General features: G+C 37.2%; 2 protein-coding genes across 2 annotated transcripts in view; both read left to right on the top strand.

The window, feature by feature from the left end:
- Positions 1-17,204, top strand: part of TBC1D15 (TBC1 domain family, member 15) — a 48,809-nt gene extending 31,605 nt beyond the window's left edge. The window contains exons 8-18 of the mRNA XM_009887825.1: positions 1-33; positions 1,594-1,722; positions 3,514-3,617; positions 3,911-4,005; positions 5,439-5,555; positions 8,303-8,403; positions 9,113-9,212; positions 9,575-9,672; positions 14,352-14,468; positions 15,041-15,127; positions 15,798-17,204. The exon at positions 1-33 is cut by the window's left edge and continues 189 nt beyond it. Of these exons, the coding sequence (XP_009886127.1) occupies positions 1-33; positions 1,594-1,722; positions 3,514-3,617; positions 3,911-4,005; positions 5,439-5,555; positions 8,303-8,403; positions 9,113-9,212; positions 9,575-9,672; positions 14,352-14,468; positions 15,041-15,127; positions 15,798-16,004 (1,188 nt within the window). The 3' untranslated portion in view covers positions 16,005-17,204. The remainder of the gene's footprint in view (positions 34-1,593; positions 1,723-3,513; positions 3,618-3,910; positions 4,006-5,438; positions 5,556-8,302; positions 8,404-9,112; positions 9,213-9,574; positions 9,673-14,351; positions 14,469-15,040; positions 15,128-15,797) is intronic.
- A 3,742-nt stretch (positions 17,205-20,946) lies between these two features.
- Positions 20,947-27,757, top strand: part of TPH2 (tryptophan hydroxylase 2) — a 59,359-nt gene continuing 52,548 nt past the window's right edge. The window contains exons 1-3 of the mRNA XM_009887824.1: positions 20,947-21,148; positions 23,556-23,623; positions 24,407-24,511. Coding sequence (XP_009886126.1) covers positions 20,947-21,148; positions 23,556-23,623; positions 24,407-24,511 — 375 coding nt within the window. The remainder of the gene's footprint in view (positions 21,149-23,555; positions 23,624-24,406; positions 24,512-27,757) is intronic.

The following is a 27,757-nucleotide window of genomic DNA, read 5'->3' as shown; positions in this document are numbered from 1 at the left end:
CAGGAAGAACCAGGATTTGAAGTTATTACACGAGTGAGTGTGTAAATGAATATGATACAGATGCATTGATCTTTTTTTATGCACTCTTTTAAAGGAGTGGTAGAACTTGAAGCTAGGTGAGTTATACTGTTTATACTTGGCAATTGTGGGGTATGCTGCCCTACCATTTATTCACAAGAGTAAGATCACTATCAGCTATTTCTAGAATATGTCATTTTAATGCCTGCAAATACAAGTTTTGCTTTGAAAGAAAGTTTGTCATTACTGAAATGAGGATTAACGTTATCTTAGAGTTAGTACCCTGAAAAGTGACCCATTTCATGTTTAATGTTTCCTCTGTGGTCAGATGGAACTATGTTGAGTATAATTGGGGTATACAGGTTAATAACCAACTTTCTTGGCTAATCAGTTTAACATTTCAGTTTGCTTTAAGAGGGCTAAGAAGATTAAAACGAAGTATTTAATGGGATGATTAATGTCTAGGGTGTATAAATGTACAGATTTATGTATGGCTTGAACTAAAGCAAGAATGAGTTTGTAATTGGATCATGAATCACTTTGGGCTCCTGTTGGTGTCTTTTACAGATTGGTAGAAAAGGTTTATTTTTAAATGCTTGTGATTACTATTTAAGCAGCTAACACATTTTTAGAGTGTTAAACTATTTTGAATGGTTTTTTTTAAGTTCAAAATAGTGTTAATAACTTAGCAGTAGTTGTATGAACTATGTAATTCTATGAACTTGCTGCCTAGCACTTAATCAGGTAATTTACTAATGAGAAAAAGTATAATGAATGCTACATATTTAAAATAATACTGACCTATATGTCTTAATCTGGCAAATGCCTTAGACCTCTAAAGAGTTGAAACACAAATTGACTTGGTGGTTGTCATCATCAAAATATTTTTAGAAAGTAAGGAGTTAGTCTGTTGAATTCTGCTGTGCTTAAACGTGCTATTTGGGAACTGAGAGAGACTAACCATAAACTGTGAAACTTTGTTGGGTGTTACGAGTTCTGAAAGCACATGTAGTCTTGGTTTTGGGTTGTTTTTTTTAAGGGGCAGTGTACTTAAATTGATCTTTCAGTCACACTGTGCAGTCTGTGTGGATATAACATCTCTGAACCCAAGTAGTTTTTCAGTTTCTTTTAAGATGTGCTAATATGTACTTGGAATGTGCTTTTGAAGGGAAGCTCCCTATTGTCCTTGTCTGCTGTGTTGCACATACCTAATACCTTTCCAATTGCATAGAGGCTTTTAGTCCATGGGAAGGTAGTTCAGAGGTGTTTGTGGCGATAGAAGGCTATTTAAAACACCTTTAATGCATCCTCCTCCAAAATCTGAAATACTAACACATACAACCAGGTTCTCAGCACGGAGCGTCTTGCTCTAAAGATCTGCTTGTATTGGTCCATACTAGTTGCTACTGTGGACACAGCCTTCATTCCTTAGAGTTGCTAATTGAGGTATGCACATGTGACAATGTAGTTGCACTGAATATAAGCAAGTGGCAAGCTTAGTACTATTTGTGCAGCTGTTTAAAACTACTGAAGCACTTCAGTGGGATTCATATAATGTATTTGCATGTGTTTCAGATCGATCTAGGAAAACAGCCTGAAGTTAGTAGAAGAGAGCCTGTGTCAGCTGAAGAGTGGGCTAAGAATATGGATTCCGAAGGAAGAATTTTAAATGTCAACTACATAAAGCGATTGATATTCAAAGGGGTAACTTGTTTTTCTGAAGTCAACGAGACTTATTGCTTGCTTCCGGCCCCTTTTTCTTTCCTTCCCAAACCATGGTTGTGCTGTTTTCATTATACTTATAATGCTTTGTGCAGGACTTTGAGCATAAGCCAGTCAGTACTGCTGGAGAGACTTCATAAAGCACAATTTCATGCTAATCAAATACCTCGACAGTCTTGCAACCATACAAAGTGCTCTACAAGGAGAGAGATCTTGTGGTGGCTGGCTAAAGTGAATGAGTTGAAAACACAAAGGCTTAATCAATAAAGAAGAGAAATCAAAGTGCCTTTCAGGAAAAGACCAGTACTTCAGTGTTAAGATACCGGCTTTATTCTTTTCTTTTTGAGGGTGTTTTCTTTTCCTTCTCCAACAAAAAAGCTTCTTTTCTTTGCCCAGCAGTTTGCCTTTATTTGGCCCTCATTATGTGAGCAGTCCTAAACACTTTTGCCATTATTTGTTATTGAACTGAGGGGTTTTGCAATATGAATGTGAATTCAGTCTCATTGGTGGAAATTTTGAATACTTTAGTGATGTCCCATAGCTATTCTACCTAATGTTACTTTAGTATTTCTTTTTTGATGGGAATTCAGCTGCCTTAATGCATTCTTTGTGTACCTGTTGATGCATGTTTGCAAGCATGCAGTCTTGCATTCTTGGAAGTTTGAGCAGAAGCAGAGAATGATAACATTGATATTACAGTTTTTTAAAGACCTATATGTATTAAGTAATATACTGTGAAGGGGGTAGAGTGAAACTGAGGCCCTTCTCAGTTTCTGTGACTATTCTTTAATATACCTGTTTTTGAGGTGCCCAATTAAGGACTCTTCTGCAATCATGAGAATTACTACAAACCTTTTCTTCCACTAGCCCATTTCCCTGTCATCTCTGTTGTCCGTTGCTAGAGGAGTGAGTGCTTGAATTTTCTTCGTGACTCCAGATCCCAATAACTCACCGTTCATTAAGTGCAGATCCTCTTTTAAAAAAAAAGTTGAAATGCCCTCTCTTAAACTGTTTTCCAGTTACTGGAAAAGTTTCATTTGCTACTATTTGTTGCACCACCTTCCTTGCCTTAATCTAATGGTAAATAAAGAAATACAGTGAGGAATCAAGCTGGCCTTGGACTGGTAAACTGAGGAGTCTGACAGCAAAAGTACCTCTTTCTCATGACTTTTCTGCGGGAATACTCTTTTGATGAGAGTGGAATACGATTCAGCTAATACATTTTTGTCATCTACAAATCATAAGTGTTACTTGGAAAGATTTTTGACAAATAGTGTCCTTGAGTGGGCACTAGTATTTTTGGTTGCTTGGAAGATTCATCTGCAAGTTGGCCATGTCTTGTAAGATGAAAATATTTGTTTATAAAATTAAATAAATGGAAGTCTAGTCCTCAAGATCAGTTTGTGGTGAGACCAGAAGTTTGGCAGTTAGGCAGCATAATGTTAAAATATATAAATTTATAAGGTATGTATTTTGCTTCTTAAAGTATCTGATGCCCGTAAGGTCTTTATTGCCTCTTTTGTCAGGTTTTTTTTATCTTCTAAGGATGAATCCTGTGCTTCTACAGTTTTCTGCTTAATCATATTCTCTTCCATCTCTTCCAAGTGTGATACCTAGTTAGCAGATAAAATTTGGCTACAATGTAAAAAGAAGCTTACTTGTAACAGTTGTCTTTAAGTTGTTACTTTTAAAAGTGTTGTATCACTGTTGGAATGTTTCCTCACAAAATTGAAATAGTCTTTTTGTTAACGTTTCATATCCATTTTTCCCTAGGGTCTCTGCCATACTTTAAGAAAAGAGGCATGGAAATTTCTTTTGGGATATTTTCCTTGGAATAGCACTAAAGAAGAGAGAGCAAATCTGCAAAAAGAGAAAACGTGAGTGCAGTGGGGGTTTTGTTACAAAATAAATTAAAAAGCTGCTTTTTTCTTAAGGCATATAGTGATGTACACAGCTTTGCTTGAAAGACAGCTGCTGAAGATTGTTGAATGCAGAGAAGTGCGTGAGACTTTTTTAAATATGATTGTTGTACTAAAGTGAAAATATTGTATAAACAGGGTGATGTTATCCTATTTATGCCAAAGAAAAAAATGAATGAATGAATGCTTAGATAAAAAAGAAATGTAATAATTGAGCATGTTTTGGTTTCAAAATTTTCTTTCCTCTTCAGGGACGAATATTTCAGGATGAAACTGCAGTGGAAATCTGTTAGTGATGAACAGGAAAAACGAAATTCAAGATTAAGAGATTACCGGAGTCTTATAGGTAAATTTAGATTTAGAAATACCTAACTTCACACATTCACACACTTGTACAGTTCAATGTGAAATTGAAAAAAAACGTAACCTTTTGAATAACCTGTATGAAGAGGCATTAAAAACTAACATGTTGCTGTTCTCAGAGGTGTCTAAACTTTGTTATATACTTAATACTAAAACTTTCTTAACCAGAGTAATTCGGAGCTGTACATATTAGTGTTACAGAATGGCTTGATCTTAACTTCCGTTACTCAATAACAAAAGGCTATTTATTTTGTCTTATTTCATGATATAATTGTACTTGTAAGGTCATTAAAATAATGACATACAATAAGAATATGAAAATGTGTTTGTTTACATTTTAAAATTTCTTACAGAGATTTTTATATGTGCATTCTGACTTGTGGGGTTTGCACCCACTATTAAAAATTTCATCAAGTTCTGCGGACTATTCGCAGTTTGTATCCTCAGTTCTCTTTGGTAACGAGATTTGGGCACCAGTGTTTAGGAATACTAAATAGTTATTTCAGGGTACAGGATGATATTTTTGTGTTGTTCTGAGAAATGGACTAAAATTATTTCAGCCAGTTGTTCAACAGGCAAGTTGAAAGGGTTGAGAAAGTCTAATCTTAGCAGATTAGTAAACTACCTTTTTAGAGAGCGTGTGTGTGTTAACAGGAGAAAAATATTTGGAGTTCAAAAAAGGCTGAAGTTTTGTTTCTGTTGAAGCAGTTCTGTTCCTTTTTAAGTGTTTGAAATGTAAATGACAATATTAGGCTTATGTTGTAAAATGGATGCAAAACTACAAAATACTATTATTAAAGTGCACTCAAAGTTTTGCTCGTTTTAATACATCACTCATGAATTTCACATTATTAAAGAGTATGCTGCGTGCTTGATATGTTTGAGACATGAACACTGCCTGATGAAACAGGCAGTTTCAGCTCACTGAGTTATAGGAAGCTGTAAACAGATCTTATTATCTTGCCTTCATCACCTATCACAGTGTCTTTGAGAGAATGATGTGCTAACTTTCTTACTATGGCTTATGTGGCATTGCATAAGTATTCATAAATGGCACTGCATAGCTAACATACAAAATTGTTCTTAATCCCTGTAAGTGTAGAACACTTTCACTGAATTATAGTCAGGAATTTTTCCATAGAAAGTATTAACAAAAGAAAAGGCAAAAAGCTTTAAAATCTGTTTAAATCTGTTTATAAGCAAATCCTTTTATTCCAGACAGGAAAGATTTTCTTTATTCTAAAATACTCTTTATTTTGAAATGACATTCAGTTATGCAGTTGTCTTAAACACTTCAAAGCTTTGCAACAGTATTTGAGGAAACAATCAGCAGCTTAAAAACATTCTGAATTCATTTGATGCTGGCTTTATAGAACTTGTTTTGGAAATGTTTTTAAATCTGAACTATTTTCTTAGAAAAAGATGTAAACAGGACAGATCGAACAAACAAATTCTATGAAGGTGAAGATAATCCAGGACTGATTTTACTACATGATATTTTGATGACCTATTGCATGTATGACTTTGACTTAGGTAAGTTGTGTTCATCTGAACGTAAAAGCCTTTTTAGTTTCTCATATGCAGCTTTGCTTACGTTAAGGCCCGTTAATACAATTGAACTTGTATTGATTACAATTCTTTCTGTAAATGTCAAGACCTATATTTTAATAATGTAGATAACTTTGTTCTGTTCCTCATCTTGCTTCTTCCTGTCTTCTATCTGATGCTTATCACAGGCATCTGAATTCATTAGCTGAGGTGGGATTGGGAATTAAGTGGTTGTTTGTCTTCACCATAGCCCCGCTGTTGTGGTTTTTGTTTAGAATTGAAGCAAGTTTGCTTTTCAGAGTTTTAAAAGGGTTTGGATCTTTGGAGCTTGGGTGTTATATCCATTGTTAAGACTGATACAGGAATAAAAATGATAAACCAGCTGCCACTGCTGTAATTAAAGCTGAGCATGCTGAACCAGCTGTTTGTAAACGTGGGTGTCCTTAGGAATACTTTAAAAGCTCTTTTTTGAGGAGTACACTTAACAGTCTGTGAAAAATTACGCTTTAGTGTATGCATCTGTTGGAGAAGGAAGACTGTATATTGTCTTGTGTATGAGTTGTTTAAGTCTTGGCTTCTGTTGATTGTCTTGGGAGGGCGGGAACAGATACTTCTGGCTGGTTCCCCCCTCCACCTCGGTATGAAATTTCGCTGTTGTGTACAGTGGGGTTTTTCTGGGTATTCTGTCTCAGAAGTGTTGGGATGCGAAAAGCCCGCTTTGTGCCAGATTTTGAATGCAAAAAGTAGGAACAAATCTTTAATTGTTAGTAAATTTGCTGCGGAGTGGTAGTACTTGTCAGCTTTTGTCTGTTCTGTCAAGTCTGTAGAGAGACTTGATCTTTGGCTTGAAAAAGAAAGGGAAAACTAAAACTCATTGAGACTGTTTAAAGATGTAGCTCTGTTCCACGTGTCTTTCCACACTTCAGCCTGCATTAACACGCAGTGATGTGAAATTAAAGCACATTCACCATTGCTCAGATGTCTTAAATGTATGCAATAGATAAGTCTTCTGTTTTATAAAAAAGCAACACTAATGGAAATATAGTACCTTTGACATTGTATCTCGCCAAGGCTTCTAAGCTACTCAAGCATTGATACAATGCTACTTTTAATCCTTTGACAGCAGCTGTAGAGAGGTCTGAATAATGCTACAAACTGCCAGATAGGGGAGGGGACAGAACAGCTGTTGGTACAACATTTTCTGAATTAGTTCCTCAAGTCTGCATTATTGAAACTGGTTTTAATCTTTAAGAGACTTTTAAACAGTCTCAAACAGAATTTTCTCTGCATTTATTTTTAAATGTATAGGGAATAAACATTTTTTTCTTTTGACCTTTTAATTATTTACGTGTTTTCTTTTCCTTGTTCTAGTTTTCTTCTCACACCTGCTCCGTATTTTCAGTCATTGACTGAAATCCTCTTTTCACTTATTCAGTTACAATTAATTACATTGTTAAAAAAGGAATCAGCCAAGCTTGAGTCTAACTGAGAAATGTCATGTCATGTTGAACCAACCACTGATAATAGATGTAAATAATGTTCTCAGTTAGGTAGGGAGGTCAACAGCAATAGACCAGCAGATAAGCTGACTTGAGCATCAGCGGTAAGGTAGTTGGAAGAGCCAGGAAGAAGGGGAAGAATGAGCTCTAAAAGTCCTTGTCCTCTACTCTTCTTAATGGGGCTCTTAATTACAAACAAGAAAGCTGGAAGAAGCATTAAAAAGCTATAAAATTTCGAAAATGTTTTGCATAGAACTAAAATTATCTAGCTATATGTAAAAATCACATGCTCTAAAAATGTGCATTTTATTCTGCACTTAAATCTAAGCTTTTCTTATAAGGCATGTGAGTGCTTTTTAGGGCATATGAATTTGATTCACTAGTTCTGGGTACAAAAACCTAAAGTCGCTTCCTTGAATCAGGTGTGGATATGTGTGTTTCTTTCACGCTTCTCACAAGCAATAATTGGCTAACAATTCCCTTCCTCATTTTTATAGGTAGTAGTCTTTATTTGTTGTTGGCTGCTTGGTTACATGGATGATCTTAGGCTTTGGTGTATTTAAAATACCATCCAAGCAGAACAATTCCTACTTCCCTAAATACAGGAATCCTTAAAGCATATTCAGTGCTAGAAAAAAGAAATGTTAAGTGCAAAATTCTCTTCACAAAAGCTATTGCACCATATGTTTTCCTGTGATTGAAACTCAACATCTCTTCTCCAAATCCATTTGAAAAGAAAATCTTCAGCTGGAGGGGAAAAAAGTGGGAAGATATAAAAAGATTTTAAATGTATGAAAGAAAGCAACCAATTACAGATGAAGAGGAGAATAAACATGAGTCTATTTGTGATGGTGCAAGATGTATATTTAATCTTCTCAAAAATACCAATATAAGCTTCTGAGCGCTAAATGGGAACTTTATCACTAAAAATCCATTCTGGTGTCAGCTCAGTTTGTACGTACTTTAACAACTACAAAACCAATGTGTTTGTTTTATGTTCTCTTTAGATTGGCAAAAAACACTGCTAAATCTTGTTAGATCTGCTGGATATTGGTGGTTATTTAAAATAAAAATGTCTTCACTGGTGGTTGAGTTGGAAAATTATAGTATCTGTACAAACTGGGAATGCAAACATTTGTTTCACTCAGTCATTCAACACTTGAAAAATTACTGTTTAACTTCTGAGTTTAAGTAAATTCCTATTTGCTTTTTTCTTCCTTTTCTTCCATCAAGGTTATGTCCAGGGGATGAGCGACTTGCTTTCACCTGTCTTGTATGTTATGGAGAATGAAGTAGATGCCTTTTGGTGCTTTGTATCATATATGGATCAAATGGTAAAATAAGGCTTTTTTTAGACCACATAACCAGTTAATCAATAGATAACATTTGGGGTTGATTTTATTTTACAAATTTCATTATTTTTAAAATTCTTTTAAAGCAATCATCTGAAGTTTGAAGTCGATGCTTTTCTCTGACCCAAGTTATACTGAGTTTGTGATACCATTACTGTGCAACACAGACAAATTTGGCTCCTTGAAAACTTGGAAGTAACTTGGAGCTATCGCAGCCAAATATGTATTAATCGGGAGTCCTCTAGCAGGATTTTGTTCAGGATAATGTTCCCTGTCATACCTACCTTCTGACATTCGTTAAATGCAATTTAGACTTTCCACATACTGAAGCTTTTATGAATCGTGCATGGGGTGAAACAATACGTGACTGGTATGAGAATAAAAAAAGTTATCTTTTTGGTTTGAGTGCAGTGGTGCTGCTTGGAGATACAAAGCATAAGCTGATTTAAAATATTGTTTATTATACAGATGTGTTATCGAAGAAAAACAGTTCACTGCTTTGTTAAATCTTTCAGTAAAAGGCAGACATTTCATTAGATTAGTACAGTTGAATATCCACACATTAAATACCTAAACGATGAGAACCACTGTTGCAATAACAAAACTTTTTTTAACATTATAAATAGCTGTAAATCTCAAAGTTATGATTGAGTTAATAAAAATGACAGTGCTAACATTTTATTCCATCTAGCATCAGAATTTTGAAGAACAGATGCAGGGTATGAAGACACAACTAATTCAGCTGAGTGCTTTGCTTCGTTTACTAGACAGTGGATTTTGCAGTTATTTAGGTAGGTGTACTGTTCATGCACAATAACTAAAACAACCTACTGCATTCTGTGTGCATTGATACCCTTGCCAGCCTTTAAGCATAATTCCAATAGTAATATTAGATGAATACAGGACTTGTAAATTAATAATGCTTAACAGATTTCAGTAATTGCTCTGTGCCTATTGAAAAACAGGGTCATCTTGTTACTGATTTTAAAAATATGCCATCCTCTGGCAAATATCTTGTATTCTGAAAAGGGGCTGCCGTCTAAAAAAATCAGTGGTATGACTGTATACCTGTAAAATATTGTTGTGGGTTTTTTTTCCCCCTGTTGTCTTAAACAAATATGGTGTTTATGAAATGTAACACTCTTATTCCTAGAATCTCAAGACTCAGGCTACCTTTATTTTTGCTTCCGATGGCTCCTTATCAGATTTAAAAGGGAATTTAGCTTTCAAGATATTCTTCGACTCTGGGAGGTAAGAAGATACTTCATCACACAAACTCCAGCAGTCTTTGGACTTTCGAATAAAAAGCATGGATAATTCTTCAAAGTGATTAATACTCTAATAGATTTTTTTTTTTAAACTGATTCATTGCAATGAGGTGAGGACATATTAGCATATTTTATGTCTGTTTAGCCAAACTGTGAAGTTAATGAAAAAGTACTTAAAAGAGCTGGGGGGAATAAAGTAGCTTTTTCAAAAAAGTTTGGACAGGATCCTTCAGATCAGGCTATTAAGTGAAAGTAGTAACTGGAGAGTACCGGTTAACTTTTAATGGAAAACAGCTTATGCTAGAAGAAATAGCATTTGTGTGTCTCCGATTAGTTCTTTGATATTGGTAGTACTTTATAGATTAAGTGGAATGAAGCACTGGCAGGGTAGTTTTTGTGTTTTCCAAAACCATAAAGATGATGATGTCAGAAGTTCCAGTTAATCTTGATGATAAGGCCTCGTGATGCCAGATAACATAATGTAAAACATCAAAATGTGGATGTTCTAATAATTCCAGGTTAATGAGGTCTTTTTTGATTTAGATAGTCTTGGAATCAGATGGAGTAATTAAGATGAGCTAACACCTTTGTTGAACAATTTTTAATTCTTTGTTCCCAGAAAATTGAGAAGTGTGTCAACAGTACAGGTTTCTTGTCTAAGATACATTTAAGAAGAGTGCAGTATCCACTGAAAACTCTCAAACAAGAGAATAAATGTTCAGATGAATGGAAGGAGTATTTACTAGGACATAATATCACATTGAGTTGAGCTGGGGAACGGAAGGGTAATGAAAAGAACAGGACTGAGATGCATAAAATTTGTACTATAATGAAAAATAATGTTGTTTTGGGTATAATGAAAAAATAATGTTGATGCTTTTATTTACTTTTTCCGCTAATGAAAAAGGAGTCACATAAAGAGGAGGACCAGTATTTAAAACTGTCTAAAATAAATCTTTTTTAGCTTTTTGTCATCCATTGGTAGAATTTACTATCACAGAGTATTGAGATGGTATTTTAACTGAAGAGGACTAAAAAGTTTAGTAATAACACTCGTAAATAAGGGAACCAAAATGTACAAAACCAAAAGAATTCTCTTACTCCAAGGGATAAAATGATAATGATTTTGGGGAAGAAATTTCACATATCATCTGGTTTTCCCCCTTCAGTGTTATGTCGTCCTCTCAGTAGTTTTTTAAGGACTAATTTTGCTTTTTAAATTGATGGCAACAGTATTTTTATTTATAGTTTATAGTCCCAGGCTAGCATGTTTTTATCACCTCTGCCTTAATACGTGTATATGTGTGCATACAGAAGAGAAACACTATATTTCTAACTGTTAAGTATTTTTTTCTCTCCTAGGAGGATGGTGGAAATCTATTGATATTCTTGTAGGTTTCTTCTAGCAAATCATAATGTATGTTTACTACAAGTATTCAATTTCTTAGCTAGGAGATATGGAATGGGAAAGGAGATATCTTGTTTTCCTTTTTAAAACAAACTAATTAAGGCATTAAGTTGATGTTTTTATCTGAAAGCTAGTATCCCTTTTGTCACAGTTGAAGTCCAGCTTACAACGGTTTTTCCTGTTCATAGCTATGCAGCTTCATTAGTATCAGTGGCATGTATATGTGGGATTTAGAAAGGCAAACTATAGGCACAGGAGACCATTTTCCCCTTTGTAATCAGTAGAGAGAAATTAACTGCTTTTAGGGTATTTTAGCCTGAGCAAATTTCATGTCCTATTTAGTAATAGTGCGTGAACTGAGGGAGCCCATTTGAAGGTGATGCTACCTTGTGACGTATTCACTTGCAGAGAGTAGAATGGGAAGAAGGGGAGGTATCATCTGAGATTCCAGTCCCAAGTTCTTCTGTCTAATCTATGAATTTCAGGGTGTTCCTTTGGACCTCCATTTCTGCCCCGTGAGTCGCTTGAACCACTAAGGTAGCATCAGGTACTTTTTCCCTGTTCCCACTGGCTTCATGACTTCCAGTGTTTTATCTCAAAAAAAGGAATGAAGATTCTTCACTAGACAGGTTACTAGTCGTTCACCTTAGAGATGGGAGATACCAGTCTCCATCAGCTGGAGTAGAAGCTAAAACCAAGCCCTCTCACTTGCTGAGCAAGAGCCATAATAATCAGATTGTGGTAGAAGATGTGGGTGGTTATATCATGGTGCAGCAGGGTATGCTAGGCAGTGCAAGCGCTAGAGAGGTGGCAATTCCACCTTGGTGTGGGTAAGTTGAGACACATTGTGTGATTGCAGTTATTTGTAATGCTATATGCAACAGCGTTTTGCAGAAACATGAATGCAGGTTAAACTGCTCTGTCTGTGGGTGGGATTATTTGCAGCACATTGTAGCAGTGTCTCTCAAACTCAGCTCAGATAGACAGCATACTGAGCCACTACTTAGATGTCCAAAATTGAGAGCAGCTCAGTCCTCCTTCACACTGAGGGACAGACAATATTACCTGGTAATTCCAGCCAGCTTTTAATCTTTCCTTTGTACACTGAGCTGCTTCATTCTTGAGATGGTGCAGGAAGAGTGGGTAGAAAAAGAAGAATCCCAAAAGAAAAATTCTGTAACAATTACACAGCTAGCTCACACTTATCTCCAATGTTACGTTAGTACAGCTCGTGTTGTATAAAACCAGGATGACCTAGTGATAAGTTACGTTACATATATGCCAATATTTGTTACAGAGGTTCATGTATGCTGAGGTAGCGCTAGAACAAATGAGTCCTTACTTGCATAGCTTTATCAGAAAGAAATAGGAGGAAAAGAATGCTGTTTTTCTTTCATCTTTTTCCAAGCACTTCATGATGATGCTGTTATGCATTTACATACATAAGCTGAAGTGCGTGCTCTGCTGCAGACTTGGGAAGGTGTAGCAAAAAGTATCGATTTTTTTGCAGCTGGTATTAGCAGCTGGTGACAGCTGCTAATTTTCCTCACAAGAGGGAATGTGTGTAAACAGCCTTGTTAGTATTTGGAGTGTTTTTCTACTTTTCAAGCTGGATCTAGGTTCCACTGAAGTTACAACTTCAGGCAAATACTTCTTCGAGGAAATACTGCAGTAGGATGGCATTAAATTGTAGACATGAAAGTTAAATATTCCGTTAATGTCTATAAGAAAGTAACTGTTACACAGATCTGTATTTTGGTTTGATTTTTCCCCATATCCTGCATTGTCATGTTTCCATCATCCACGTTCTGGTTTAGATTTAATGCCAAGAGGCAGCCTGTTGTCTGATATGCTTCATTATTGATTGTTGTAGATGATTCATGGTATGTGTACCATGAGAAGTTGGATGTACTGGAAATGTGTAGGCCTTAGTTTGTTCTCTTTATTTGCAGATGATGTTGAAAGAAATCCATGTACAGCTGTTAACATTTCCTTCTTAAGAAGTGAAAAAAAACCAAACAAAACAACCAGTGTGTAGACAGACTGTATTTGGTAGACTATAGGCATTTTTGTATGATTGTTACTGTTTACCAGCCTGTTTACATTCCAGCCCTTTTCCTGGAGTGAGAGTGCTTTAATAGAATATTGGAAACCTGAAAAAGATATGAAATTTAATTCTGGACTGAGTGAATTGAATCTTAATTGAAACATTCAGGATTAATTGCACTTTATTTTATGTGAACTTGGTTTGGATATCGTTCAGATTTATGCAATTCTGTTTATGGGCTACATGTACTAGTGATAAAAGTTCAAGTGTAAGTAAGCTCTTGGTGAGCTTTAAGGCTGTGTTCTATCAATAATGAAGCAAGAAGATTTTTACTGGTGAAGTAAGACTCTTCATGAGCCTGCTTTTTTTTCACCTGCCTTTTTTAACAAGTAAATCCATTGACTTAAATCCCTTTATCTGTTTGTCAGAGTAATTTATGCAATTTCTTGTTTCCTTCCTCTTTTTTGTTGTCAAAACTGTTCTCCAGCTTTCTGCCCACCACACACGTTCTCCAAATAGTGGTGGGGTTTTTTTAAGATTTGACTTTCATGAACATTCTAAAATAGGATATTAATACTGATTGCACATTTCAGTCCCAGTGACTGCAAGAATGATTATCTATGGCCTCTGTGGGACCAAAAGCCAATGTATCTCCAGGCAGAAAGTAACATCCACCTACTCCCAACACCTGCGTGTACATGTATTTAGGCTCTTATAGTGCGGGATTGGGAACAACTTTAGCATCTTAATTATAACAGTTAGAACCTTTTGTAGGGATAGCCAACTATGACACACTTCTACCAATTCATACTTAATGCAGACACACTAAGCCACACAAATAATTTGTTATTTTTAATTACTTCTGTGTAGTCAGTACTTGAGTAGGAGAATTTCACGTGAGCTGAGGCAGAACACACACATTCCCAAGACCGCAAGCTCAGGCAGCTTAGTAGCATTATAGTGGACAACCTGCTAGACACAGAAGTCTTAATGAACCAGATAAGCATTTTGTGACTCAGACTTGCAGTTGTCACTAATTGGCCAAACGAAAAATTTCAAATCATTGTACAAATACTTAGTTGCCTTCAAAAATAGCATAATTGTAGTTGAGCCACTCAGCTTGAGATCTTATTTCTTTTCCAAGAACTGCTGTTCTTTTCAGAAGAAAAGCATAAACATTTCAAAAATGGTTTTCATATTTTAACAGGTTATGTGGACGGAATTGCCTTGCCAGAATTTTCATCTTCTCCTTTGTTGTGCCATCTTAGAATCTGAAAAACAGCAAATAATGGACAAGCACTATGGCTTTAATGAAATATTAAAGGTACTGAATTCTTATGCGTTATTTAAATACTAATTAAGTTTTTGGAATTAATGCAATATGTTTGTATTTCATGCTGGGGAGAGGCAAAGGTGCGTACTACCGTTTGAAAGGCTAAATGTGAACTGCATGTCTATCCTTCATGCTTCCAAAATGGTTTATTTGATGTCTGTGTTTAGTGATAAGATTATTAATAGATGGAAAACAGTTCTGCCCCTTAGACTACTGCTTAGTATATTTAATCTTAATTTTTGCTTTTTCTTCTATAGTCTTATTTGTTATCTTTTTGAAAATGTGAGCTGGGGGGTACCCAGGAGGGCTAGATAGTTTGTCACATTTAGAAGTACCATGGATTCTTCTTGCAGATCTTGAGTACTGGTGAAAGCCAGCTGTTGCATACTACATCTTTCAGTACCATTTATCAAAGCAAATAGAATATGTTTAGCATTTCACAACTTTAGAAGGAAGCTTACAAGGTGACACTTATTAGCAGTGCAGTACAGTATTAGTGTATTTTACAATAAAGTATATTTACCATTTATCACACTTATTATTCTTTGTGAATATATTTTTAGCATATCAACGAACTGTCTATGAAAATTGATGTGGAATATATACTCTGCAAAGCAGAAGCAATTTCTATGCAGATGATGAATTGCAAGGTAAAAATATATTCAAAATATCTACTGTGAGCATTTATAGAGAGTAAAAGTATGTAGTTGGCTGTAAGTGTACACGTACGACTTGTGAAATATTTAATGCCTGTGTATGATAAAGGATGTGCTGTATCTATACAGCACCTATATTCTAAAAGTCTGTAAGCAAGAGATTAATTTTATAGAGTAATATTGTTTCCTGGGGTAAAGCTGGATTGTGCCTTTTGATTGCGATTTCTTAACTCTTACTGGATAACTTCAGTACAAGTAATTTGATGTTCAGTGTGCTCAAGAAATACGAGGTGAGAGGTACATTGCACTGAAAGCACACCAGACTTATTAGGCAGAAACTAACGGTTCACTCAAACTAATTTCAGTAGCATGAAGTGTAATTATAATAGTTGTTTAGACTTTTATTTTCATAATGAAGATTAAGTTATTAATCAAGAATTGATTCCTGAGCCTGTCCCCTTTGCCATCTTTTCGAAAAGCAGATACAGAAAATGGTAACTTTAATGGAACTAATGCCAAGAGAGCTGCTTTTGGTACAGCTAAATTCAGATGAATGGTTACTTATTGGGGGTGGGGGACAGACTGGGGGGACCTTGTTGTTAACTTTTTTCATTGTATTACAGTGGTTTTTATTTTCTGTCCCCCTCCCCCTACTTCTTTCTAGGAATTGCCTCAAGCCGTTAGTGAGATCCTGGGGATAGAAAGCAGTTCTGTAACACCAGATTCAGATACTGGAGAGGATGAAAGTGGAGCTGTGTTGAGTTGTCCGACATCATTATATCAGAGTATCTCACCACCTGTAATTGCTGCCAATGGAACAAGAGACAGCACTCAACAGATGTCTGATGCGCAGAGTCTGACACCTGCGTAATTACAGTTGGTTTAATTGAAGAAAGACTTTTACTGAGCACGTTTTTTCCAAGCACTTGAGATGGATATTTAAATTTGGTGTTGATTAAGCTTTAAGGTTGGAAAGAAAATCTGTACTGTAATGCTCTTGCATTAAAGCTTTACAACATGACTCAACTTAACTATTTTTGTAGTTTCTTCTACCAAAATAGCCTTTTGTTTTCAATAACATTCCTTAATATTTTTGTAGCCAAGTGCATTTTCTTTTTGCTGGTGAACTGGAAATGGATGGTGATTAAGAATGAATTTGAAAATTCTGCATTTGCGGAGCTTTCACACGTATTGATCTAAGACAGTGTGAGCTCTTTGATTTGAGCAGATTCACAATAGGCCAGCTGAAGCTGCTGTACAAAATTTTCAAGCTTAAGAGATGCTGATGTGTTAAAGAAGGATTGTTTTGTAAATGAATGGGTTTTCCCTATCTCAAATGTTTACAAAAATACTTCTAAGTATTTGTTGCTGGTTGAATGTAGATTTGAAATGGACATTTATACTTACACAGTTTAATGTCCAAGTACTGAATTTTGTGTAACTGGGAGTGGATGAACAGTATATTTTTACATTAACATATCTTCACTTTATATATGCGTATATATATATTTACACACATACACACACTGTATACACAAATGTTTGTGAATACTAAAAAGGATAGTCATATTTTCAATATCTGAATAAACTTGACTGTTCATTCATATGAATCAGTTTGACCAAATTAATGCACAGCTCCAACTTGGGCTCTTTTTCAAAACTTTTCTAACTGAAGGTAACTTTCATGTGAATACATTCAGTCCTACACTTGAGGTAATTTTGCAACTAATTTCTTGCAAACTTTACTAATGTTTATCTTTGCTAATATATTAACTGATCAATTAACTACTTACACTGTTTTTATGACAAGATTATTTGGAGAATTAATAAGCAGATGATAAAAAACCACACCCACAAACCAAAACAGTAATCAGAAGTAACGTTAATGCATTTTTTGTATATGCAAAAGGCAGTGTGAGTTTATTCCATGCCATGCTGATGTCCTTTGACGTTATGTGAAATTTAACATAACTGATTCAGTGTATTCATTATTTGGTAACTATTGTACATATATAAAATAAAAATCAAAGCTGATTTAGTGTTTTTAATTAAATAATATTTAGAGAAAAAATCTATTTGTCTGGTTGTTGATATAATGTGAGATAGAGGGGGATAGCTAACAACGGTTAGTTCATCAATATTGTATATTTTGTGAGTAATGAGCAGTGGGAATATCTGTTTATTACAGAGTGGAACATGCCTTTCATCTTGAGGCAGTTGATGTGTGGGATATGGCGGAGCTTTCTCTTCTTCTGGAGGAGTTTACTTTTATAAATGTTATTTGTGCCATCTAAAGCAAATACAAATAATACAAAAAGGCTTTAATAGATAAATCGAGTTGTTACAATAATTTGAGACCTGATTAAACTTCTCTTACCAGTTGTGAACAAACACCAGAGCGCTGAATCAGTGTAGATTTTGTTTTTAATATCGTCAATGTGCTATCTCTCATCAGTTAATAAGAAGAGTCTTACGCGGTGAAAGTCAAGGATTCACAGCTCAGCGTATCTATAGCCTTTCATTTCCTGTCCAGGAAATTACTGTGAAGCATCACGCCTTTGTTCATTGTTGAGCATTGTGCTTCTTGGCAGTTCATTTAATGTGGCACAGAATGCATAAAGGCATTAGGACTTATATAATCAACACTTCGGTTCAAATATACTAAGCAAGTTTAGTTTCAGTGTTTTTGGAGCACCTACCTTGCTTTGAAGCGTACTTGCAAAATGTTGTTGTCAAAAATTACGTTAAAATGAAACTACGGAAGGGGGGAAAGGGAATGTCCAAAATTGAGAAATGTAGTGGGCAAGTCTGTCAATTAACTATGCATAGTTCTTAGCTATTCAGGATATGCAGCCACAAAAAATTATGCGCAACATATTAAGATCTTGAAGAAAATCCTAACTGACTGAACATGAATATTCAACTGTTTAGGAAAAGCAGATTTAAGTGGAATTGCGTCATTTCTTAGAATTACAGCTACGGCTGCTAAGAACTACTACCAGCCCTTAAAGTTTGCCTTTCCTTTTTGGATATACAAAGGGAAAAAGATCAACAATTATTAAGCCCTCAGATGTCAAGGATGAGAAGGTTGCTCCTGAAATAGCAGTGAGCAGCTGCTGTGGGAGGCTTGGAGTAGGTAGGCTGCTCTGCTTCCCAACAAGAGGATCAAATGTCCCTTGCAGTGTTCCCTAGCTGTAGTTTCCTTCTGGCTGACAGGCAGCCTTGTCAAGAGTTGCAATCAAGAGGAACTTCATCTTCCACCAAACTGTTCCTCATTGTTAGGGATGGATTTAGTCTAAGCTGAGGCTACAAACACTGAGAGAGGACTTGATCAGGATCACAATGGCTGAAAAGATGCTGTGGGTTGGAGGTTCTGGATGTGTAATTTTTTTTTTTGTATGTGAATGATTTAGATCGCTTAGAATCAACATATATGAATTAACTTGGAATATGTTTTTGGTTACAGTTGTCAGGCAATAAAAGAGGCAATACCTGTTTGAGTTCCTGCACACCTGCTTTGTTTTTTTTAAGGCTTGAGTTGAGGATAATTATCTCTTGGTGGTGAGTATTTAAAATGTCATACTTTTCAGTCATAGCAGTATTCCAGTATTACCTGTTCCAAGGTAAAAATTACATTCATGTAGATCTCTCCTTAAGAGAGACTTTTATTTTGCCTGTTTGGGCAATTTTATTTATTTCAGAAGTACATTTTTGAGGGCTTTTTCTTCTGAGGGCAAGAGGATAGCTTACAGAAAGAAGTGGCTGAAGCTTCTTGGAAGTTTGGACCAGTGCGAACATTTATAGAATGGTTTTGATACTGGGAGGTTAAAAAAAACTATTAAAGGATGATTCAATACTTTGTTGTCCATAGTAATCACTTAACACTTCAGCTTTATTGAATACGTTTAGCAAATGTGTGCCTGTCCTGTTCATCTATATTGCCCATGTTTGCTCCCAGTGAACACTGTAGCCTTCAAACCCCTGTCAGGTGTGGAGGCTTTGTATTCATTGCTGTAAGTAATCTCCCTAAAGAATATAAAGGCTACATTTATGTTATAACAGGTCCTGATTGCTTTAAAGAACCAGATGCGGAAATACTGTGATATTGATTGTATTAGCAACATTGTGGTTTTGATCTGTAGTTTAATTAAAATTAAGGTGTTAATGTTCAACTAGCCCAGTTTTGTTGCTAACAAGTTCTTAAAACCTTTGCATTTTTCTAGCGGACAAATTTAAGATGCCAATGGTGTCTCTTCAGTTATTCTCTCTAGTTTTTCCTCAGTTACTGCTCTCTAAATTTCTTTGGCCCCAGTCAGCCAAAGCAGTAAGGAATCAGATTCCTCACGTCTTTCAAATACATTCTTGAGCACTGAATCAAAGCTCCATTGCTGAAACTTTTCAGAAAGCCGTAAAAAGTATTCTAGCTTTCACTTTTTGTGATAAAGTTTTAGTTCAAAATAATGAGGCACTTCTTCCTCACTTTTCTAAAGAATTTTCTGTTACAAGACTCGTGCCTAATTTGAAAAGACTTTATTGTAAATGATTTGGCATTCAGAATCTGGACCATACACAAGTTTTGGTACCGCTAGCACAAATCATGCATCCTACTGTGATGCAAATGAAGTCTTACCAAGTTTGGGATTGAATTTCTGTAGGTAAAATCTACGTTCTCCTCAAACTGTTCCTTTTTAGGCAATAGAAATGAAGTGCTGAAGATGTTAGTGAAATTTTAAAAGTGTATCTGAGAATTGATTCACATTACAAATGTGTTTGGGAAATGGTAATTAAGTGTGCTGTGTGCAGGAGTAGTTATTTGTCTGTTCCTCAGACTCAGTCAATATTATTGCATACATGCACCTTAAAACTGAAGTTTGGTCCATGGGCTGTAGAAAAGTGGCTGGTAACATGATTTTGTTTGTGGCTGGCTAAATATCTTGAAATATTTTTCAACTCCGCTGTTTTCTGAATGCTTCTAGTCAGTGGTTGGTGCCATCTCCATCTATGAAAGAACCGTGGCAGAGGGGTCTGTGCTTGTTCTTACGGCAGAATTTCCATGAGCTGCTCTATGGTGCCTGGGATTAAAGCTGGAAATCTTAACCCTTGCTTCTCTGTGTGCAATTATGTACCTATATCTAGCTCAGTAGTTGACATGACTGTATATAAACATTGATAAGGTGATAAGAGACACATAACATAACTAAGCACTTAGCAGACAGATTTCTTATATGTGTGCTATTACATTTGATTTAAAGATGCTTTCAAATGCTTTTTTTATGGTGTTAAAAGATGAATTGTGCTTCATGTTTATTGGGACTTGAAAATGCTATTCAATTAAGTGATCTTACTGCAGTGCAGGCCTTGTATAAATTAAGCTTGAACTTCATTTTTCATTCAAGTGGGGATTTTAATCTTAAACGTTTTTTAGAGAACTGTGTGCTATTTTTTCATGTTAAATCACTATCTTTGGCACAAATTGAATTTTCTGATGAATTGCAAACAAAAAATATATTGTAGGTTGTCACTTTTTGCCTCATCTGAAATGAATTTCACAGTTGAATCAAATATATATTTCAAACTGTCCATGTAATTCAAATAAATGAAGTCTTCTAGATGGGTTATATTTTGAAATAATTCAATTATAGTATGTATTTTGATTATTCAGGCTACGTGTACCCTACCTTAACATTAGTTCTTGGACTGTTTCTACATACGTATCTTGTTATTAATGAACTAAATGTAGAGCCCCATTGCGTGAATGTCCCTGCTTCCTCCTTTCCCTGAGCTTTTATTGCTGAAGCACAGTGGCATGTGGTATGGAATATCCTTCTGGTCAGTTTGGGTCCGCCGTCCTGGCTGTGGCCGCTCTCAACCTCTTGCCCACCCCGGGGGGAAGAAGTGAGAAAGGCTCTATGCGGTCCAGGCAGGGTTCCGCAACAGCCGAAACGCTGCTGTGTCGTCAGCGCAGTTCTAGGCACAAACCCAAAGCACAGCACCGAGTGTGCTGCGAGGAGGAAAGTTAGCTCCATCCCGGCCTGACCCTGCGTGGTGTGATGACAGCCAGCCTTGATGGGCTCTGAGCTCATGCTAGAAGTAAATTAATCCTTCCTGTTGAAGATGACATGCTTCTAATGCCCATTTGGACCTGATGCAAAAAATAGTTGTATTACATATAAGGAACTTGCATTCAGCTGTTCTGTTGCTTGTCATAATTCAATGAGATGCAACATCAGAAACTTTTTCAAAAAGTTCCTCTTGGTGTATGAATAGGTCCCGATGTCCTTTAGGTTACGCAAGTGCATGCCACCTTTGGGCATGGGTCTTGGAGAGCTTCCACACATTCTGTTGGTTTTACTGTTAAACTAACTGATGAAGGAGACCAAGAAAGTCTTTAAAGTACAGATATTTGGGTTCAGGGACTTGATAATTCCTCAAGCAGCAAAACAGTACAACCACTGCTACCAAAAGTGGCAGTCCCAGTTCCTTGTTCTCTGCCCTGCGCCGCTTCATCTTTTATGCTGGTGTGAGAATTTGCGCAGTGTGTGGTGAACCACATGAAGAAGCTGATAAATTTCAGACTTAACCAGTTCTTTTGGCCAAATCAATCATACTACACATTTTTTTTTTCACCATGAGGAATATACCTGAGTACATACACACAGCAAGTTTGTTAGAATCATAGATTTGCAATACTGGAAGGCACTTTTAAAAGCTTGTGAATAACAGACTAGCTAGACTATGTCCTGTCAGAAGGCACGTCTGTCTTCTGCCAGATGCGTGTCTAATTGGTTTGGAGGATACCTTTGCAGATCCTGCAGTCTATTACAAGCACTTCTCAGGTGTCTGTAGACTTCCAGGGCAGACTGAATGACCACAGGCAGCTGGTGACTTTCTGTAACTTCTGACTCCCTTCACATGAGCTCTGCCTTCTCTTGTAATTGTGCAGCTGGTCATCTATAAGTAGCCCTCCCTGTGCCAAGATCTGTTTAAATTTTGTAACTGTTAACTCTCCTATGAGGACAGGCTGAGAGAATCGGGGTTGTTCAGCCTGGAAAAGAGAAGACCCCAGGGAGACCTTACTGCGGCCTTCCAGTGCCTAAAGGGGGCCTACAGGAAAGATGGGGAGGGACTTTTTCCAAGGGCAGGTAGTGATAGGATGAACAGGAATGGCTTTAAACTGGAAGAGGGTAGATTTAGATTAATTATTCGGAGGAAATTTTTCACTTTAAGGGTGGTGAGGCACTGGGACAGGTTGCCCAGAGAAGTTGTAGATGCCCCATCCCTGGAGCTGTTCAAGGCCAGGCTGGATGCGGCTTTGAGCAACCTGGTCTGGTGGGAGGTGTCCCTGCCCATGGCAGGGGGGTTGGAACTAGATGATCTTTAAGGTCCCTTCCAACCTAAACCATTCTATGATTCTATGGTCTCTGAGGTTGGTACAGTCTAGGAAATTACCAGTGGTCGCTACATGGTCATTTAGGGTATTATTAACTAGTATAGGAGTGAGGGTAGGTACTTGTGGCTCTCCCACTCTCTGCACCCTTCCATTTAATAGCGAATCCACCCCTTTGTCCAATCTACTAGTTTCATCTGGACTTGGTTTCCTTATCTGTCTTGTGAGACTGTTATGAGGGACCATGCCAAATGCTTCACTACCATCAAGATAAATGACAGGTATTGTTTTGCCTTGGTCCACAGGACTGTCATAAGAGGAAATGAGATTTGCTTGACTCAATTTGTTCTCAGCAAATCCATCTTGACTGATTAATCATCTGTTATCTTCTAGGTCTTTACAAATAATTTCTGTTTTCTCAAACAAATGAAATTAGACTGGTCCATAATTCTTCAGCCCTTCCTCGTCCCCAATATCTTCTTGAAAAATGACATAATATTGGCCTTTTCCCAGTCTTTTGTCACTTGTCTGTCCCCTGAGTTCTTAAAATACTTACTGATGGCAAAGATTAATGAGCCTACTCTGTAAGGGTGGCTTCTGTGCCAAATACTTTGCTACAATCAGAATTGTGCCAAATCATTTGCTATGATCAGAACTATCCCAAGTATTCTCCGACATTGTTTTATCTTCTTAAAAGCTAAAAGCGCACCTCTCTGCCTTTTCTATTAATTATGATAAGACTCCTGGTCACAGTTGAATCTTTTAGCAAAGAATGACGTAAAAAAAAAAAAAAGTAAAAAAAAAGCATGAAATACTTAGATAATTTTAAGTTTTTTGTTTTGTCCTTTCCTCGTGTTCAGTAGTGATCTAATACTTCAATTCTTCTGGCTGCTAGAAAAAATTGCTTTTTATGTCTTATACTAACTACTTTGAATTTTGTACCACAGCCTTTGTCTATGTGCTGATGTGTTACGCTGCCTGTATTTAGTGTGGTCCTAATTTTCATCTCCTGTACACTACTTTTTTGAATTGAAGGTAACGACAAACTAATGACTTATGATGCTACTAGTAAAAGTGTAGTAGAAGACTACACTTCCTCTACAGTGAAACAGTTTCTTGATGAAACTACTTTTTTCCTGAAGCAGGGAAAGAATTGTCTTTCTGCACTAGGTTTCCTCCCCTTGGATGTTGTAATTACTGAATTTACTGAGGTCCTCTTTTTGGAAATTGTCAGTTTCTGCTTCCTTCTCTGACCCTTATTGGCTGAAGATCGTGAATTCATTTTATGTTCATTCTTCACACAGACCACCTTCTGCACAATATTTTCAACCAGTTCCTCCCTGTTGGCTCAAATCAAATCTACCAGAGCCTCTCCTCTCATTGTTTTCTTCCAAATCCTGGATTAAAATCTATCATTTGTATTCCCAGGTCTTCCTAGCCAGTCTATCATTTGGTAAATATCCTTTCCCAACAGCTGTTGGTTGATTAAAATCCTCTTAGTGCTATTAGAACTGGGAATGATTTTGCTGGCTGCTTGAAACCCTGTGCTTCTCATATCTTCATGACTGAAAAACTTAGGTCTATGTTCTCATCACAGATTTTTCAGCAGACCTATCTCACTCAGAGAAACGTACTTTGCTTTGTGTGTGTCTGTCTTTGATAATCTGGGAACAGATTGTACATCTTTCTTTCCTTGTTGTAAGAAGCTGCTTTGGCTAGTCCGCTTGTCAATTATTTCACAAAGTCCTTGTTTTACCAAATAAATGATGATTTTGTTAGGTATTGAGACTTCTATTTTCTGCTTGTGTCAACATCTCCAGTAAGCGTATCTGTTCTCCTCCTTGCCTTTTCGACTTTACATTGAACAATGTTCTTTTCATTTTTAGATCTTTGTGAAGTCCACCTTTCTTCATGCATTACTTTTTCATAGCTTCATTTCTTTCCCCATTGTGCCAATGGGGAAGACTCATCACCAAGGCAAAGACTTGGAGGTGATCTGGGACAGCCAGAGGTAAATTCAGATGATTTCTTGGTGTATACTATCTACCTCTGCACTGTGAATTTTATCCTTCTGTTAAAATCAAATGAAAGACTGCTAGTATATATCTTCAAATGATGGTAAATGTTACAAATAGTTTTAAGGAAAACTATGCTGAAATGGACAGTCAGTATCTCTAAGGAGGAAAAATGACTCAAATTGAAAAAACCTCACAAACTTGCTTTGGATTTAGAGGTAAATTTTCACTTGAGAATTCTGTATTCTTAAGCTTAAAAAGTGCAGTTTAGGATTTCAGACAATGGTGACTGTTCTCATAAGAGGGTAGGAAAATATGTGTGTGTAAACTAAAGATCCTGGAGTTTCTGATTTCTGATTATAGGCAATAAGATGCCTTTTAGAAATAAAAGTAAGTTTATCTCTATGTGCTAGACAGAGCTTTATTTCTTACTATCAACACTAACCCCATCTCCCAAAATGAAATAAGACTGCTGTGTGGCACACTGGAATATGTTCTAGAACAGATATTTTTTCATAGCTGCTTCAATGAACTTTCAATTTTTTGGCCAGCAATTTTTAAGTGTTCACGTGTATTACGCATACAGCACTGTGAACTATAAAAAAATTAGTTGAACTCTGGCAATACTGCTGAACTACAGACTTTGTTTAGAGCCAAATACCAGCTCTGATCTACTGTAGCTAGAACAAAGAAGAAATAAACATTTTCAGTCCATGAATGTAGGTCCTTCAATCTGGCATTGATACGGGAAAGTCCACCTACAAAATACAAGTTGCAAAAGAAGAATTTCCTCTCCAGGGAGAATCGGTGTCTCAGTGGGATTCACAGGCAGGCAGCATGGTTAAAATAGTTGAATTTTAGTTTTCCCTGCCTGTAATAAGTACCAGCTGACATAATGTACCTGTGTTTGTTTTGCATTCATCAGTCATCCTGAAGAGGTTATGAGAGACAGAAAACCTTTGCCATGCTCTAGTTACCACATAGAGCTGTGACGGGCAGCAACGCTACCGAGTAGCGGGTCATTGATTTGTGCGATGTCCCAGCAGCAGAGCTAGCATCTAACAGTAGATAAAATCGTGCTCTGTCACGCTGGTAGGAGCCAAGCCTGCTCAGCAGAGCTTTTGTCATTGGAGCATTTGGAGAGTGCTAAGTGATCTCACTCTCATAAATTGTTCAGCTGCAGGAACTGTGTCTAGGTATCTCAGGCATAGCAGGTAGGAATATCAAAATCCAAAGATTCCGACTTGCTTTCCCATTATTAAAAATAATGAATAATCCTGACAGAGAATATCTCTTGATAACTTGGGATACGAGGACTGAACTATCACATGTAGACACACTTTCCCCCAACCGGGAAAACGCAGTAAAACTTCGTGGATTAGCATAATGAAAATGTTTGATTTGCATTACAGGAGCAGGGAGAGGAACCAAATATTATTACCATCTCATTGTCAAGCAGAAGAAAGGATCCTTGCTACATTTCACACATGGGAAACTCTGGAAAAGTGAGGCTAAAAGGGTTTTCTTCAGGCCTCCCACCAGTTCTGAGGCAGCTGTGAACCGGTCCTGGTCCTAAATGTCACAGACAGGACACAGAACTTCAAGCGTGACCATCGATTTTAAGAAGGGGGTCATCTAACTGACAACCCCCAGTTTAGACTAGAAGCTTGTGCTGGTTTTTGTTAGTTGTGATAAATGGTAAGATTTCACAATACTCCATGGGAGCTATGAAACTGTCTCAAATCTTCTGTTGTGCTTCAGTGTTGGTGTCCTCTTAAGAGCAAAATTAATTCTGCAATGATGCAGATACATAAACGCTAGTTATAAGATACTACGTCTAGCAAGGCTAAAGGCATTGGGGTTGTGACAGGAGACAATCTGCAGCTGAGTTAGAGGAGACATGAAGCTTAGTACTATGAGCGATACTTCCTGCTACTTTTCTTGCGCGGCTCCCCACTCAGTGTCTCAGCTTTAGTCCATCTGAACTTTTTCCACTCGATCTGTGTGATCTGTATGTGAACCGAGTTAAGGCCACGTGATGTCAGCCATCACACTCAGCTAGGCTGCCCCTCTTTGGGGAGGCTGCACAGGAAGGCACCATCGGTGACTCGCAAGGGCAAGCGATGACCGTTTCCCCTGCCCGGTGTGTTGGAACAGAGAAAACTCTGTACGTGTTTGAAGGAAACTTACTGAAATAGTGCTCCCAATCCAGACGTGCTGTTCAGTCCTACACTCTGTAAAGTAACCCATTTACTCAAAGCAGGTCATGGAAAAGTTTTGGAAAATGGGGAGAAGCTAGGAGGAAAATTACAGGGACAGCAAGTAGCAATAGTAGGTGACAAAATGAGCATTTGACCTCAGAATGTTACTGTAAGAGAAGCTAAAAATCCTAAAACAATTGCCCAAATAGACTTGAGACTGAGACAGTACCTTAACACTGCTGTCAAGTTATTGTTTAAGCAGTTGCCTTCTCGTTTAAAATTTCTGAGCTAATAGTAGTCTGAAATTAATAGTAAACAGCTTCTTAAAAAAGATTTCTTTACCCTAGAGATGTATTTCAGAGACAAGTTCTCATGTACATATAAATATAAAAGACCTCCAGGATCTGTATTGGGATTGTTTTATCTTCTTAGGTGATTAATTGCTTTATTGATGTTGTGGTTAGAAGAGTCTTATGATCGAGAGCCATTTCTCTCTCAACTAAAAAGCTTTCTCCAGTTCAGCCTTCTCTTTCAGGGTGAGTATTCTTTGCATGTCGCCATTCACCCTCCAATATATAAGGTATGTTAAGTCTTTCATGACAAGATATAAATCCTCTCCCTTAATACACCTTCTCTGAACCAGCCTATCTTTTTCAAAGCAGTACTCTACAGAAGGGGGAGAGACGGGTTTCCACACCGAATAATTTCTCACGTCAAAATCTCACCACAACTTTTGCCTGGAGAAACTCAGCCCCCGCTTCCCCTTTGCTGTCCCCGCGGGGCCCATTCCTCCCCAGGGCGACCCAGAGCCCCGAGGGTCGAGGTGGCCGCCTACACCCGGCCTGTAGCCCTGCCCTGCCCAGGGGGGAGGAAGCGGGGAGGCTGGTTTGGCTTCCCGGATTGCGTTCAAAGCGGTGTCCTTCCCGCCCGAAGCAGCCGGGCCGGGCTCACTGACCACCGCCGCCCGGGCCCTGCCGTTCGCCACAGCGAGGCCGCCTGAGGCGGGAAGCGGCGTGAGGGG

This window comes from Charadrius vociferus, unplaced genomic scaffold, assembly GCF_000708025.1.
Source record: "Charadrius vociferus isolate BGI_N301 unplaced genomic scaffold, ASM70802v2 scaffold125, whole genome shotgun sequence".
In the NCBI taxonomy this organism is placed as follows: Eukaryota; Metazoa; Chordata; class Aves; order Charadriiformes; family Charadriidae; genus Charadrius; species Charadrius vociferus.
The sequence above is the reverse complement of the archived record's forward strand: the minus strand, read 5'-3'. Positions and strand labels throughout refer to the sequence as shown.